This window comes from Stegostoma tigrinum, chromosome 32 (assembly GCF_030684315.1).
Source record: "Stegostoma tigrinum isolate sSteTig4 chromosome 32, sSteTig4.hap1, whole genome shotgun sequence".
NCBI classification, from domain to species: Eukaryota; Metazoa; Chordata; class Chondrichthyes; order Orectolobiformes; family Stegostomatidae; genus Stegostoma; species Stegostoma tigrinum.
This window is the reverse complement of record NC_081385.1, coordinates 30,157,009-30,174,634: the sequence shown is the minus strand read 5'-3', so window position 1 is coordinate 30,174,634 and position 17,626 is coordinate 30,157,009. Positions and strand designations below refer to the sequence as shown.

Here is a 17,626-nt window from a genome sequence, read left to right as displayed (position 1 = left end):
GAACAGTCACCCTGAGGGTCCCATCTGATATCCCAGAGGTCGAGGGTTTGGAGCAGATGTACACTGTTACTGGCTAGCAGCATTACTGCAAGATCGTAAAATCCAAGCCTTCCCCCATTACTTGAAAGAACTAAGGCATTTTATATCCCAATGACCTGAAAAGTTATTGTTACTGTGAGCACCTCAGACTCTTGGCCTAGTTGGTGGTTCTTTTGACAAGAAATCTGACTCCTAGTTGCGCTTCTCAGAAATTTAGTCACATTCTGCTCACAATTGCTTTGACTGTAACAAAATTGCAGCCAAAAATCTCTCAGTTGGCTCCCCACCAACTACATAAATTCCTAAGATTCCTCCCATTGTGTTCCATTTATGTCTTGAGTCCCAAGGCTTCAAAGCTGGATTTTACAAACAAAGTGAATACAGATTCTAAACTTAGAAAGGTAACCTTTATTTTATGCATGCATTGATGTTACAATTCAGGTCAAAGTGGGGGTAGTGGGGTGGTGCTGGCAGTCTGAATGCTGAGCAGTTGTACAGTGGTGTTGTGGGTGTGTGTTGGAAGTTACAGTTGACAGAAATCGTGTCTCCTAAATACGTTTCCCAAGCAGATACCAACCCTTTCCCACAGCTTCCCACCCTCGCCCTGATTCTATATCCCAGAATTGCTGCTTATCTCCCTTTTGGCTTTTGTTTACAGTAAATGATCACAAGACACTTGGGCACAAGGCCATGAAATGAGGAGAAAACTGAGCTCAAAATATTGAAGAAATTGTAAGAACTGTTGCTGCTGGAGATAAGGTGTGGAGCTGGATGAACACAGCAGGTCAAGCAGGAGCAGGAAAGCTGGCATTTCGGGTCTGGACCCTGAAGAAGGGATCTGATCTGACTCATCAGCTTTCCTGCTTCTCTGATGCTGCCTGGCCTGCTGTGTTCATCCAGCTCTTCACCTTGTTATCCTACAAAATTGAATTAATCTTTTCAATACCATTTCACTTCAAATATCCATAAAACCATGTGGCAACTATGCAGGAAATTTGAAAGCTGTTTATAGTAAAACAGCATATTTTTAATGTTTAATTAGTGACCATGTTACTCCTGTTTGATATGTACCCTAAGAAAACAACAATGCTGATTTGTAAATGCTTCACTTTTATGTCCATTTGTGACTGGGTCAAATGGAGAAAAGTAATCAGATGAGCAGTCTGCCCTACCCAAATTATCCCTTCATATGTAGTTAGGTCAACACATTAATTTGAAGTATTGGTATCCCAGGTGACATACTCATAGCACACTGACAATGTCAGGGTTGGAGTATTGGGTGATAACTTCCAGTGAAGGGGCTGCCAAGTCTATAACTGGGTAACTCTCTGACTTAATAAAAACCAAAAGAACTGCAGATGCTGTAAATCAGGAACAAAATTATAAGGGGCACCGGACCTGAAGTCTCTGTTTTCTTTCTTCACAGATGCTGCCAGACCTGCTGAGCTTTTCCAGCAATTTACTGTTTTTGTAACTCTCTGACTTGCCTGATGTACTCATTTATCAGGTTAGGTAACTGGTCATTTCTCTGCATACAATAAAACTCCCGTTATAAGTTGCCTCAATAGACGTCACTCCAATTTGACATTGTGGGTAAAGTGGGGCCAGCGTGAGTTACCTTTTGTCACATATGTCTAGAAAGGTACAACAAAAGATGTTCTGTTGCCGCAATCTGGTGCTACTTTGAGTTCCAAAAGCATAAAATAAATTGTATCAGTAGAGTTCATCCTCTGCACAAGGGATCTTCAAACACAGCTCCAGGGCTTCTGCAAGGTATCGCAGGCCTCAAGGAGACCCCACACCTCAGGCCCACCTCAGCCTGGAGTTCTCACTCTGGGCACTAACACTGCTGCAGCCAACAACCCGCTGAACACTGCTCCAGCTTTCCCATGGCATCAGACGATTTAGAAGGGAGAAACAGAAAGAAAAAGACGAGAATGGAGAGATGCGGCAGGCCTGGGGCAGACGGGCTCAGGAATCCAAACACACCATCTTGGAGATAACAAAGTGTGGAGCTGGATGAACACAGCAGGCCAAGCAGCATCTCAGGAGCACAAAAGCTGATGTTTCGGGCCTAGACCCTTCATCTGGGTCTAGGCCCAAAACATCAGCTTTTGTGCTCCTGAGATGCTGCTTGGCCTGCTGTGTTCATCCAGCTTCACGCTTTGTTATCTTGGATTCTCCAGCATCTGCAGTTCCCATTATCACACCATCTTGCAGATCACCATTGGAGAACATTTAGCTTTCACTTTCACATTATTGAGAAGAGGTTGAGCCTGTTAAGCTGCACTCATTGAAATTGAGAAGGATGAAATGTAATCAGATGCTATCAGATTCCTAAGGGGCCTGACAGGCTAGATACTGAGAAAATCAACAGAACTGCGGATGCTGTAAATCAGAAACAAAAACAGAAGTTGCTGGAAAAGCTCAGCAGGTCTGGCAGCATCTGTGAAAAAAAAATTAAGAGTTAACGTCTTGGATCCGGTGACCCTTCCTTAGGACAGAGGCCAGGCCACCAGACCCGAAATATTAACTCTGAGTTCTTCCTTCATAGATACTGCCAGACCTGCTGAGCTTTTCCAGCAACTTCTGTTTTTGTTCTAGATACCGAGAGGTTGTTTGCCATTGTGGAGAAGTCTGGGATCAGAGGGTATAATCTCAGAGCCAGGATCACTCACTTAAAACAGAGACGAGGGGGAATTTCTTCTTGCAGAGGGTAATGAATTTAGAGGCTGTGGTGATTGGGTTACTAAATATATTCAAGGCTGAGGTTGTCATTTTTAATTAGTAATAGAATCAGGGGTTATGGAGAAAAGCAGATGAGTGGTGTTGGGAATTATCAAATCAGCCATTGAATGGCACATCCAACTCAGTGGGCTGCATGGCCTGCTTGTCTCCAATGCCTTATGGCTTCACACTAGGCCTGATGCATTGCCTGTGACCTGATTGGTGCCACTCTGGAGTGCTCACACCCTTTTTCCCCCACTCTCCTGCGCCATGACCCTATTGTGCCTTTACCCTTTCCTGTTGTCTGACCCTCCCACCCACTGCTTCACTTCCCTACCCTCCCACTCTCAGTTCCTGACACTCCCTCGCTCACATCCCCCCTGTCTCTTCAGAGAGGAAAGCAGCTTGGGAGAGGTAGTGAGCAGAGAAATTGATAATGGAATAGTTGGCAAGCTGGAAGTAAGTACAAAGAGTTGACATTTTAAAAATATTTTCAACGTATTTGACTGAAAAGCTTATGTCACCCAAGGCTGGAATTAAACCTGGGTCCCTGGTGCTATAAGGCAGCAGTGCCAACTATTGTGCCACCATGCTACTTCGAACAGTTAGCCAAGACTCACTTGACAACTATCTGCTGGGAGTGCGAGGTCCAGCCACTTTTTGGCTGAGATTGGGAGCCACCCTTTTGCCAAAGCAAGGTTTGAAATGAGCTGGAAGTTGCTGCAAGGACGGTCAAGGAAATAGGGATATTTGCAGGATGGGTGGCTTGGAGTCAGAGGGAGGATACAAGGTGTTTGGGAGAGAGGGGGAAGGCTGCAGGTGAGACAGAAGCTGCAAAGAAGACAGAGTTGTTTTCAAACCGGTCAACGAAGGAACCCTCAGCTGAGTGGGAGCGAGGAAAACCTGAAATCATTGAGGTAATGAATTACCTGCAAATGAAGGTGGAATCTGTACACTAAGTCAGCATACATTCAGGAAGAAGAAGTTTAGTTGATGCTATTAAAGTGGACACTGTGCCAGTTGTTAAATTGAGCTCTGAGATATAGTAAAAAATGGTGGTATTGCCTGCTTAGAACATTTTAGCTTTGTGAATTTGGAATAGAAATGCATTAGCTGTGACCTCCTCGATCTGGAAGGTGTATCTAGGGTGGTGGCTTTTTTTGTGTCAAGGTGTGTGTGAGGTTATTTTTATAAACTTTATTGCTAACTTATGTCTGTTATGCTAAATTTAAAAGAGTCCAGAAAATTAATGATTTTCATGTGTTGTATCGTTAAATGTAATGGTGGGTTGATAATTGTTCAATATATTGATGTATTCTCCTAACTCTGCTCCTTTAAGAGTCTAAGCACCACGTAAGGCAATGTAAATGCAGAAGGTAATGTGACCCCGTAAAGGAAATGGTAAAAGGGCTCTGAAAATCAGAGAGCAAACATTAAAAAAAAATCTTTGGAGGAGTAATGAAAACCAAAACCTGTGCCTTGGTTTGCAGGCTTAAAGCATGTGTCTAAATGATATAAAGCGCTCTGTTTCCTCTTCTACGCTTTCATATGACAGGTTTGGTGTTTTGGGAATGAGACTCAACATCACAGAAATTGGACAGTAGATGGCAGTACACACCGCCTGGAGATACCCGCACTGAATTCTGGGATTGAGTACCGTGTGCAGATCGCAGCAATCAATGGCGCTGGAGTCGGAGTACACACTAAACCACAATCTGCCTATCTAGGTCAGTAGAGGGGATGGGGGAGAGGGAGGATCATATGTTCATTGTACCCAGCTCTCTTTCCATTCCTTTTAGTTCTTGTAGCTTTCTCTGAATCCTGTCACACACTGTGACTTGTGTGACAGGCCCTGTGCCTTTAAGAGATGTATTCTGTCCTGTGCCTAGGTTGTCATTAGTGGTGTCGAACTGTATCCTCCAGACCTGTGGTTGAAAAACAACTTTGAGTTCTCCCTGGGTGTTTCTTTTTAAAATGGTACAAAAGAGTCAGGGCTTGCACAGACCCAGGAAGGCTTTTAGGTTTTGTTTTTAGTTGAGAAGGCTTCTGTTGGCTGCTCAAGCTAAGAGCTTGAGTTCTCCACTACTAGAGACCTAGAGGCTTCTTCTGAAAAATCAAAAGAGGCATTTTGTTTCTTTTAGTGTTTCTTTCTTCTGGACCGGAGAGATACGGCGCATGAGAATAATAACTCTTTTGCTGAATTGCATTTTATGCCTAGGCGAGTGTTTATGGGATGCTGCCTATGTTGAACCAGTTGATGATTGGTCAGTAAATAATCTGTTATCTTATTAAGTAATTGAAATAGAGTAAAGTCATACCAATTCTTCTTTTAGTTGTATCTCAACCTTTAATCGTAGAACAAAGTTGTATTGATTTAAAGCTTGGTGATGGACGAATCAAATCATATCTGGAACATGGTGTTTTATATTTGCGTTTTAAAATATATAAAAGTGAAGGTCTAGGCTATCTCTACAATATACTTTGAGGGAACCTGGTCTGGTTCATAAAACCTGGTCAGGTTAAGGATACCAGTGAGTTCTCTTCACCAAGCTGGGGGTCTTGAAGACCCACATCTTGTGCTACCAACTCTGTTTCTTCTCCCAAACCGTCAGTCTCCATATGACCTCCTACAAATGTGCTCAGCAGGATTTTGCAATTGAATCAAGAACCTAATGTTGGGGCCAAATAGGCATTACAATGCTGCATTGTGCAGAAACCATTCACCTAGCATTGACTCGCTTGTATTAGCCAATTTGTGAGTCAGTTTTCCCACCACCTCTGCAAATGTGTGATGTTCATTGAGCTATGACTATTGTATAGTATTTCCCTGTCTCCATTGTTGGCCTTAACACTCATGGACAAAGCTTATCCTGCACTATTCATTTGAAGATTGTTTTATTGCCGTGGTTTGTCACAGTGGGGCGCGCAAGGGGAACGCAAACTCCTAGCCCAGCCTTTTGCTGAGTGAGTTAGCTGGGCATGGTCAGGACTCTGCTTTGGGGATGGAGGGAGAAGCAATCAAACAGCATTCTTACAGCAGACTCTTATCCAATACCTGTTGTTGGGAAGGGCGCACATTGGGTGCAGGGGAGGGCCAGGTGCATTAGTGATATGCTGTGAAAGTTGAAAGGGGAAGAATACAGTCAAAGCCTAAGGAGAACTGGGGTGAGGAAAGCCACAGCTTGTGTACCCACTGCTGACTGAATTAGGTTAGCTTCAGGAAGAAAAGAATGGGCTAATGTGTTATGTAGGACTTTTTCATCTGTCTGGGGGATCCATCATTCAGTTGTTTCAATTGTTCCTGGATAGTTTCCTTGTGCCTCTGTGAGCTGTGTTTGAGATTCAGTAAGGGAGTTGCAAGCAAGAGCCCCAGACTAGAGTTTAAGCTCATCGTTCAGGTTAGTGATTCAATTCATTAGTGATTGAGCACTTCATTAGCAGAGGTGCTAACCTCAATGTGAAATGTTACAGTGTTGGTCCTGCTATTCTTTTCCAGTGCTCAAATGATTGCAAAGGATCCTATGGCAGTTTTGACAGAGGACCAGGCCATTCATTTACCATTCATTCCAGCCCCTTTTCTTCCCCAGTTCTCGGCTAATGCACCCTATACCTGTTGTGTGGTTTTTAAATCTTCCATTGAATATTTAGACCATGCCATTGACACAAGTAACTATCCAAGTCACCATCACGAGTAAAAGCCATTACTGAGGTATCAACACCGAAAAATTTAAATGAACTAGGATCATTTTGGTGCTTGCAAAATTACTATGGTACTTTTCTCAAATCTTGCAACTGTTCTCAAGCCGTCGCACAGTATAGTACAACAAGAGTTGGAAAGTGGATTTTTTCAATGTGAAAAAGCCTTTACACAAGCCAAAGAGGCTTTATTTAAGTCAGAAATCCTGACCCACTTTGACTCAAGGTTACCACTGCAACCAGCATGCAATGCTTCACTGTGTGGAGAGGGAGCAGTTGTTTCACACACATTACCCACTGGTGAAGAGAAGCCAACAGCTTTTGCATCAAGATCATCAAACAAAGCAGAAATGATCTATGCACCGACAAAGAAAGAGGCTCTAAGAATCTTTTTATGGCATTAAATGATTGCAACAATATCTATACAGCCTGGAATTTAGCCCACTCACAGATCACAGGCCGCTCACCACAATTCTTGGACCTCATAAAGGGATATCATCACCAGCAGTAACCAAATGCAGAGGTGCTATCTGCTCACAATTAACCAATTAATTATCAGCAATCCAACTTGCCTGGAAATGCTGATGGACTCTCCAGATTACCTTTGCCAAGTGAATCAACTATAAACGGCTCTTATTGAGACATTTTCTATTTTGAACAAATAGAGAACACTAGGAATAACAACACAATTTAAGAAATATGTTTGAAATAATCTACTGCTATCAAAAGCGATGGACGTGGTACTTTGTGGCACGATTACACGAATGACTGCAGTAGTGAAGCCTTACATCACATGGAAGCTAGAACTGTCCATACAAGCAGGATGACTCCAATGGGGAATAAGAGGCATCGTTCCATCAGAGCTAAGGATACATATGTTAAATCAACGGGTTGGAAGTTATTGTGGCATTGTCAGAATGAATGAGGTTGCCAGAAGCTGGCTTTGGTGGCCAGCGCTGGACTCTAAAATTGCAGAGAAGGTGAAAATATGTGCAGCTTGTGCAAGAGTTCACAACCTACCTTAATTAATGGCACTGAACCCACGGGAATGACCAGAATGGCCATGGCAGAGAATCCTTATTGACTATGCAGGACCTTGTTAAGGGCAAATGCTTTTCAGGATGTTTGATGCACATAGGAATTGGCCTGAATTTGCCATCATGAAGATGACACCCTTTGAAAAAGCCATTGAAAGATTGGAGGAAATCTGTGTGTGATTTGGTTTTCTTGGAACAACTTGTTTGTGATATTGGCCCACAGTTTGGGTCTATAGAGTATGGAAAGCAGAATGGAATTTAACATATCAAATCAGCTGCTAACAGAAAGTTTTGTTTAGATTCTGTAAAATAACATAAGGGTAGCTTGAGAACAAGGATCATCATCCAAAGACTGAATGAAAAATTCTTTTAATTGACAAGAACTCAAACCACTCATTGACTAAAGGTTCTCTGGATTGATCAGGTAAAGAGTCAGATGTGCACGGAATTTGATTTGCTGAAACCACTCATTCCAACAGACATTGTTAACAGGAAACAACAGAATCAAGCTGTACAACAGGAGAACAAGGCCAAATGCAACATTTTGCAAGTCACGGTCAGGAGGTGCTGGTGTGGATTTAGACCACTAATGAGAAGAGGGTACTAGCCATTATTTCAACATTATCAGGACCAGTCTCCTACACCATATAGATGGCAGATGACATAATGTGGAGGAGACATGCAAATCTTAGCAACCAGAATGAATGTACAAGGGACAACATTGATTGAAGATCCACAACTAACTGCTAAATAGAGATTTGGATATACCTCAGGACAGAACAGTTACTGGAGTATCTGAGGGAAACAGTACCTTACTGGAGAATACCGTGACATTACATGAACCTTTGAACATTCAGGTGTGTAAAGAGAAAACAATGTGCCTAGTACACACAGAACACCAGAGAGGAAAGCTAACAAGCAAAATAAGTGGATGCCGAGGTACACCAACATCCACACAGGAATCAATGTTCTCTGGAACATCTTATCTACTGACCGTTATGTATATGATTGTAAATATTTTCATTGCAGGAACCTCTGGTATAAAGGTGAGGGATGTGGTGTATTTATGTGTGATGGATTGATACTTTAAGAGGTTGATCATGTGACATAATAATGATGTCATTGGCTATTTTGGACAGTCAAATGCTCTCAGTAACATTCTACCTGAGGAGTGAACACCTCCGTAATAAAGCTCCTGCTGTTAATCGGTTTGGCCCGCTCATCCTTCTTGAAATTTAACAGTACCATTCCCTCAGTCCGTACCTTTTTGTTCCTCCAGCTCATATCCTTCTCTTGATTGTTGCTCCTTCCTTAGCAAGTTGACCAAAAACGGATCAATTGTTCATGCGTGACTATTTATGGGGTCTTGCTACGCACTGAAATAGCTACCGTGTCTCCTCTACATAACAACAAGGTAGTTTGTCGCATGTTTATTAGGCCACTTCTGCAGCACTGCATGCAATTCTGGTCTTCCTGCTCTGGGAAAGATGTTGGGAAACTTGAAAGAGTTCAGAAAAGATTTACAAGGATATTGCCAGGGTTGGAAGGTTTGATCTATACGGAAAAGCTGAATAGACTGGAACTATTTTCCCTGGAGTGTCAGATGCTGAGGGGTGACCTTATAAAGGTTCATAAAATCATGAGGGGCATGGATAGGGTGAATAGCCAAGGACTTTTCCTTCCAAGGTGGGGCGTCCCAAACTAGAAGGGCATAGGTTCAAGGTGAGAGGGGTCAGGTGTAAAAGGGACCCGAGGGGCAACTTTTTCCACACAGAGGGTGGTGTGTGTATGGAATGAGCTGCCAAAGGAAGTGGTGGAGGGTGGAACAATTACCGCATTTAAAAAGTATCTGGATGGGTAAATGAATAGGAACAGTTTGGTGGGATATGAGCCAAATGCTGGCAAATGGGACCAGAATGATTTAGAATATTTGGTCGGCATGGCTGACTTGGACTGAAGGGTGCATGCTGTACAGCTCTATGACGTGATGATTCTTTGTGAAATACCTGCAGATGCTTAAAATATTTTTGAAAATTCAGTCAGGTGTCGTAGTCTTCCTTTACTTCTTGATCTGTTCAGTTGCTTACACTGGACATTAAACACTACCCGCACAAGGGACATGAAGCATCCTAAACAAGTAATTTTAATCTCACACAGGATAGATTTAAGCTCTACACAAGTCACACAAAGGTTACCTTGTGTGATTATGAAATACACAGTTGCCTTTTTTTTAAATAATGAAAAATCTATTCATTTATCTATTGTTGATTCTTTCTGTGCTGTGCAGTAATGTGTTGAACAGAAAACAATCATTTATCATTTGACCTGTGCTGTAGGATCACGACAGAGTTATTTCACATTGTGTTGGTTACTTGATTGGAAATGGGAAAACAGGAATTGTGTAGATTACACGCTCAGTTCTCTTATTCAGCTCCATCAATCACCTGGGATCAGAGGCCAATAGACCTAGTCTCTTTCTATACAGGCAGCCCAGTTATAGCCACAACACAGTAAAATCAACAAACAGAAGGGCAAAGTAATCTGAAGGGAGATTTTTATGGAGTCGGGAACAGTAAAATCATTTCATGAAACCAGTCAAGAAAAATTATGATGCATTATGGGATAAAGAAATGGTTTTTTGGTTAAGGGAGACTGGGCTGCAGCGGAGAGGAAGAATTTCTTTTCTATAGCACCTTTCACAACTTCAATACTTTCAAACTAGTTTACAATCAATGAAGTACATTTGAAGTGTGACTTGTGTTGTGGCGTGGGAGACACAGTAGCCAATTTTCACAAAATAGCTTCCCATAAGCAGTAATGCAGTAACAACCAGATATACTGTTTTTATTTAGTTACGTTGATTTAATAAGTAAATATTGGCCAGGATTCCAAGGAGGATTCCCCTGCTCTGCGTTTTAATGATGACATCCTGGTTTTCTGTGTGCCCCTCAGACAGCAGATAGGATTTCTGTTTAATTGGAAAGGTGACACCTCCAACAGTGCAGCTCGTCCTGAGTGCTGCAGGGCATGAGCTCCTGGTTGTAGTGGTCACTTTGATGGACAGTGCAGCTTGTGTTTACCAGCCTCACTCAGTGCTCGCATCACCTTTAGGTTTCTCAGATGCTGCTGAGGTGAAAGGATGACATCTAAAGAGAGAGAAGAATACAAAGTATTTCTATGAAAGGAGGTGTCTGTGTTGGCGTTGGGATCTTGGGATGAAAGATTTTTGGCACAAACTGGGAATGTGGGGTAATCAGATCAGTCACGACCTTAGAGGATGGTGGTGCAGGCTGGAAGAGCTCAGTGATCTACTCCTTCTCCTAATTTGTATGTTCAAACCCTCCCTCTGTCAATGCAACAACAAATTTTGATTTGGATACATTTTATGTCAATTCCCTCACTTGAGGGAGGCGGTTATACTTGGATCGAGGAAGAGTCAAGTGTCTGTCTTTGAATATGGAAATGCCCCAACAGCCTTCCCAGGTCCTACTCTGGGGAAGTACAATCCCAGGACAGCTGAAAGCCTTCTCAGATAGGCTGCTGCTTGTGATCCTGTGAATCTTGCAGAATCAACAGTGATCTCCTATTGCATTTGTATGTCTTGGTCTATGGCCACAGTCAATAACACAGGGTATTGACTAGTAATGTCTGTGTACTTAATTGTGTAGTTCGTTGAAAGTAACATTTTTAAGGAAAGTTGGGAAGAGATCTGTTTTCCTAGATTTCTCCCACTAACACCTTGCCTGATTTTCTAGTCAGGTTCTGGGCTGGGCCTGGACAAGCCCATTAGTGAAATTTTTAATAGTTACTCAATTTTACAGAATTTGAAAATTGCTGATAAATGGACATGCTGTTGACACTGTTTGGTTTTGCACCCATCCGGACAGAATTCTAAGAATGCCAAATCTCAGAAGGGAACAATGACTTGTATTGCATGGGAATATTGCTTGGTAATTTGGCTCTGATTGTCAGAAGTTTTGCCAGAAAGACTGCACCAGGGGACCAAAACTGAGTCTCAAAAGCATGCCTCCCTTTTTGACGATTCCAACATTGTTTTTAGAGTATTTGTAAAAACTTTTGTCTTTTCCTTTAGCTCAGCAAGGAGTATTGTGCCAAGTATTCCGGTGCCAATGTTTAGATTGTATCCAGGATATTAGGAGAATGACAATTCCCACATTGCCATAGTTTTGTGAGGAAGACTGTGAGCAATAGAGAGGTGTTAGAATTTTTTTTTAATAGAATCCCTACAGTGTGAAAACAGGCCCTTTTGGCCCAACAAGTCCACACCAACCTCATAGCATCCCACCCAGACCCATCCCTCTATAACCCACTCATCCCTGAATGCTACGGGCAATTTAGCGTGGCCAATCCACCTAGCCTGCATGTCCTTGGGCTGTGGGAGGAAACCGGAACACCCAGAGGAAACCCACACAGAAACGGGGAGAATGTGCAGCCTCCACACAGACAGTCACCTGAGGCTGGAATCAAACCCAGGATGCTGGCACTGTGAGGCTGCAGTGCTAACCACTCAGCCACTGTGTACCTAAATTGCCACAGACAGTCATTGGAGGGTGGAATTGAACCGAGGGCTCCAGTACTGTGAGGCTGCAGTGCTAATCGCTGAATCACTTTGCCACATGGTCAATGTTCAAGCTGAACCAGAAACAGATCTATCATTATCTTCCAAAACATGGTCAATATACAAATATAGTCAAGCATGTGGCGACATGGCCAAAGTCTGCACAAGATTAGACACAGGTTCAAGATCACAGGATGGCACGGAGGCTCAGTGGTTAGCACTGCTGCCTATCAGCACCAGGGACCTGGGTTCAATTCTAGCCTCAGGTGACTGTCTGTGTGGAGTTTGCACATTCTCCTTGTGTCTGTGTGCGTTTTCTCTGGGTGCTCCGGTTTCCTCCCACAATCCAAAAATGTGCAGGTTGGTTGGATTGGCCATGCTAAATTGCTCATAGTGTCCAGGCTATTGGATTAGCTGTGAGAAATGCAGGGTTATAGGGATAGGGATAGGATAAGTGGGGTGTGCCTGGGTGGGATGCTGTTCAGAGGGTTGGTGTGGACTTGATGAGCTGAATTGATCTGCTTCCACATTGTGGGGATTCAATGAGCACTAGGCAGGCAGACACCAAACTGTACCATCTACTAAAATAATGCTTGTAGTTTAAAAAAAAGTATTTAGCTAACAGGAACATAGGAAATAGGAGCAGGAGTAGGCTGGTCTTCTTCATCCACCATTTCCTCACAAATCCTCATGTCCCGTAATGTCGGTGATATCTAGAAACCTATGTTGAACAAATCCAGTGACTGAGCTCCTACACAGCTGTCTGTGTTGGACAGTTCAAAAGATTCACCACCCTTTGAGTGAAGACATCTTTCCTCATCTCAGTCTCAGGTGGCCAACCCCTCATACTGAGACTTTGTCCTCAGGTCGAACCTGCCACAGCCACGGCCAAGGGAATCATCGTTCTGGAACTCGTGGTCCTCTAAGAATGTTATACACTTCAATAGGATCACCTCTCATTCTTTTAAACTCTAGGGAATACAGGCCCAGTCACCCCGAGGGATAAATTCCACCAACCCAGGAATCATTCCGGTGGACCTCAGCTGCATTTAGAAACACAGAGCGAGGGGGCCGATGCAGGCCATTCAGCCTTTCGGGCCTGCTTTGCCATTCAATATGAACGTGATTCCCTCTCGGGTGGGTGTATATTTTTTTGAAGAAGCTGCTGATAGCAGTCAGTCCATGGCGTTATGTTCTCTTCCTCTTTCACTGCCTATCAGAAAGTTGCCTTGGTGTTCGTTCAGGAGAATGTGGATACAGTTCATGCTGCCTTATTTTGAGTGACTTGTACTTCTAAACAGGAATGTGCATTTATTATAAGCACCACCAGGTTCTGTCAACTGTTTTTGTTGATTGAAGAACATTTGCAGAAAATGAAATACTCAACGAAAATGGTTTCCCCTGGTATGAATCTTTTATTTAATTGCCACATTTGCAGCCACTTAGTCTTTTAAATGACCCCATTTCTTTACATTTACCCATTATCAAGGCATCTCAGTTTCAATCATTAGTCACCTCCCCATCTTGCATGCACACTCATTTTCACAATAACTAGCTCACTGTGAGGAATCCACCACGGTGGTGTAAGTGATGTGAGCCTCAAACTAAAAAAAATTAAACATGGGGTCACTATCTGAATGCTCAGACAGATTTTTACTACATCTCTGCGTATAATCCAGACATTGAGTTCTGCAATGGTCTTCTGAAATTCAACTTCTTTAAGAGTTCCGTCCTCTGGTCTGTCACCCCTTCCATGACTCTGGTGGTTGGGGAATATCACGCAAAGTTCAACTGGTATGAGGGGAGCTTGATAAGGCTGAATAGCCTTCTTCTGTAGTTTAATGTCCCTAAACCATCATAATTGTGTGGAACAAATGGGATGGACTGGATAGATCTTTCTCTGCTTCTCACTTTCATTTGTTTGCATGATGTCCCTTTAAGGATAATCAGTGTTTCCACACAATTAGTTACACTTTAAACAGAGAAACATACAAAGAGTAGCAGCAGTAGGCCATCCGGCTCTTTCAGCCTGCTCCACCATTCAATATGATCATGAATAATCATATGACTCAGTCCCCTGTTCCCACGTTCTCACTATACCCTTTGATCCCTTTGGCCGTAAGAATTATATCTGGCTCCATTCTGAAAACATATGATATTTAGGTCTTAACCTCTTTCAGTGACTGTGAATTCCACAGGCTCACCACTTTCTGGGGAAGACATTTCTCCTCATCTCAGCCCTAAATGCCTTACCTTGTAACCTTGCAGTGATGTTGGGGATGAAGAATTTGTCAAATGATGAGTAAACGAGGATTCTGGGTCTATACTCAAAAGAGCTTAGAAGGAAGAAGAGGGATTTCATTGAAAACTGACAAAATACCTAGAAACCCAGATGGAGTGACATAGAGAAGATGTTTCCAGTAATAGGAGAGACTAGGACCCAAAGGCACAGCCTCAGAGTGAAGGTGACAATCCTTTAGAACTGAGATGAGGAATTTCCTCAGGCAGAGGGTGGTTAATCTTTGGAACTCATAGCCACAGAAGGCTGAGGAGGCCGAGTCATTGAGCGTATTTAGGACAGAAATAGATAAGTTAGCACATAAAATATAGGACAGTACAGCACAGGAATGGGACTTTTAGCCCACAGTGTTGTGCTGAATGTGACACTAAATTTAACTAATCGCTTCTGCATGCCCTTTGTCCATATCCCTCCATTCCTTGTACATTCTTGTGCTTATCTAAAAGTCACTTAAATGCACCCGTTGTATCTGCCTCCGCCTCCAGCCCTGGCAGCGTATTACAGATTCCTACCACTCTTTGTGTTAAAAAACTTACCCCTCACATCTCCTTGGAACTTTCCCCCTCTCACCTTAAATGCTTTCCCTCCAGTTTTAGACATTTCAACTCTGGGAAAAAGATTCTGACTGTTAACCCTATCTATGCATGTCATAATTTTGTAGATTTCTATCAAGCCTCCCCTCAGGCTCCTCTGCTCCAAAGAAAACAAACTGAGTTTTTTAGCCTCTCCTTATTGCTCATACTCTCTAATCCAGGCAGCATCCTGATATAAACCTCTTCAAAACCTCCACATTCTTCCTGTAAAAGGCAACCAAAATTGAATGCAATACTCTAAGCGTGGCCAAACAAAGTCTTATAAAGCTGTAACATGACATCCTGACTCTTGTACTGAATTCCCTAACTAATAAAGGCAAGTGTGCCATTCGCCTTCTTTACCACCCTATCTAATTGTGTGGCCACTTTCAGTGAGCTATGGACTTGAACTCCAAGATGCGTCTGTACATCACTGCTGCTCAGGGGGTCCTGCCATTAACTGTGTACTTTTCCTTAACATTTGATCTCCCAGGCTCTTGATTAGTAAGGGGGTCAAGTGTTACAGGGAGAAAACAGGAGAATTTATAAACACATCGACCATGATCGAGTTGTGTAGCAGACCTGAGGGGCTGAGTGGCCTAATTCTGCTCCTATACTTTATAATATAATCTTAAGGCTTCTGGCTCTGGATTACCTGGTCATTGGGAATATCCTTCCTGCATTTAATCTGTCTAGGCTGTTTAGAATTTTATAGATTTCCATGAGATCCCTCCTAGTTCTTCTGAACTCCAGTGAATATAGTCCTAACCAATCCAGTCTCTCTTCACATATCAGTTGTGCCATGCCAGGAAGCCATCTGGTAAACCTTTGTTGCACATGATTAAGGCGTTAAGTACCCACTTGATGTGAACCTTCAACTGATTAACTTGAATTTCAGACTCTTCAGATCAAGAAAAGTCAATGGAGTCTTCACTCCTTGGACTGGTGCTGGAGGTTGTGAAGCAGCCAGTCTTCATTGCAAGTGCTGGGAGTGTTCTCTGGGTCATCCTGATGGTGTTCAGTGCATGCTTGTACTGGCGCCGCCGCACAAAACGCTGCCAAATTCAGAAGAAACACAGACTCAGCAAAGGTGAGAGAAACCTGTTAATACTGCCATAGAATCCTTTAACAATACAGACTTGGTGACGTCAAGCTGAGGGCAAGTGCGTCAATGATGCCCACCCATGCAGCTGCTTGTTGAAGGACACTCTGTCCTCTAGTCCGAGCATTTGGTATCTGACCCTTACTTGATGGATGGAGGGAGCCACGGTGTTATTCAACCAGGAAGGAATTATTGGACTGCGTCATATTGTCAAAAGGCCATGGACTCCTTCAGTGTTGGGAAATATATGCCATTAGTCATATGTCTTCTCTCAGAGTTCAGTGTTGGCTGAAAAGTGGGGCACACTGATTTGGAGGAGGAAGAGAAGTTGAAATGAAGAGGGTAAAGAGAGAAATGGATGTGATGACGGAAAGAGAGAGAGAAACAATTGTGGATGAAGGGGAAGGATGCAACTGCTGCAGAACAGACAGAAGTGGTACAGGACGTATAGTAAATATATGGTGCAGAATGAGGCCATTCAGGTCCTTGTGTCACTACTGGCTCAAAAATTGCTATGCTGCTTCAGACCCTTTTGCAACTGTCAAACCTTATCGCTAGTTCACAGAACCTCAAGACCAAAGGTTCCTGCCCCTTCCCCAATTAAAGGCTTCTTCCTACCACCAATGATATGTTTCCATCAACAAGGGACGCTATATTACATGACATGGCCCTGCGAGCCTGCCAGGGGATTGGGGAGGGGTATCTCTCCTGATAGTCATCTTGTGCCCCACGAAAGGCTCCCTAATGGAAAAGGATGCTCCCCAATGAGCATCCACTGTGCTTCATCAAGTCTCTCAATTGACCTCTCAGACCCAACACAATCCCTAGGACTACATGGCCAGAGCTATGGGGAGCCGGCTCCAACTGCTTTTCCTGTAGCCCTTCAGCAATATTTCTGGTCCAGGACTGCTGCAGTACCAGTAATGGCCACAGCTGCAGGTGTGCTGTTTGAGGTGACAGGATTGCTGCAGAAACAAGAACAGAAGTTGCTGGAAAACTCAGCAGGTCTGACAGCATCTGTGAAGAGAAATCAAAGTTAACATTTTGGGTCCAGTGACCCTTCCTCAGAACTGAACTGAGCTTTTACAGCAACTTCAGTTTTCGTTTCTGATTTACACTATCCGCAGTTCATTTGATCTTTTATTTAGGATTGCCGCAGTACTAGTAATGGCCACTGCTCTTGGTGGCACTGTTGGGCAAAACTGCTCCTGGCAACTATTGGAGTTGGGAGATCCTGCCTTGGGTAGTGTCAGAAGCAGAGGCCATAACTTCAGGCAACCAACTGTGTGAGCCACCTAATGAAGGTTGAGTTGTAGCTTTCTGGGCACACGGAAGTGGGCTTTCTGCCAGCTATCCAGCTGGTGGTTAGGGCCATCGTCTCTGCATCAAATCCTAGCTCAATTGCTTAACAGTGATAAGCGCCTGCCTTTTGCACATTCTCCGGGAGATCCCCACCTTCAACTCCTTCTCAACCTTCGATTTGCACGCGAAGTACTGTAACCTTCGGGATCCTACGGACCAAAATCTGGGAAGTGGAATTAGACTGGATGGTTCTTTGTTTTGCATCGTGGACAC

At 43.3% G+C, this 17,626-nt stretch overlaps 1 protein-coding gene across 2 annotated transcripts in view; it reads left to right on the top strand.

The window, feature by feature from the left end:
- robo4 (roundabout, axon guidance receptor, homolog 4 (Drosophila)) overlaps positions 1–17,626 on the top strand; it is a 157,701-nt gene that overhangs the window by 91,059 nt on the left and 49,016 nt on the right. For both annotated transcript variants that reach the window (XM_048562405.2, XM_048562406.2), the window contains exons 10-11: positions 4,322–4,493; positions 15,848–16,039. In XM_048562405.2, the coding sequence (XP_048418362.2) occupies positions 4,322–4,493; positions 15,848–16,039 (364 nt within the window). The remainder of the gene's footprint in view (positions 1–4,321; positions 4,494–15,847; positions 16,040–17,626) is intronic.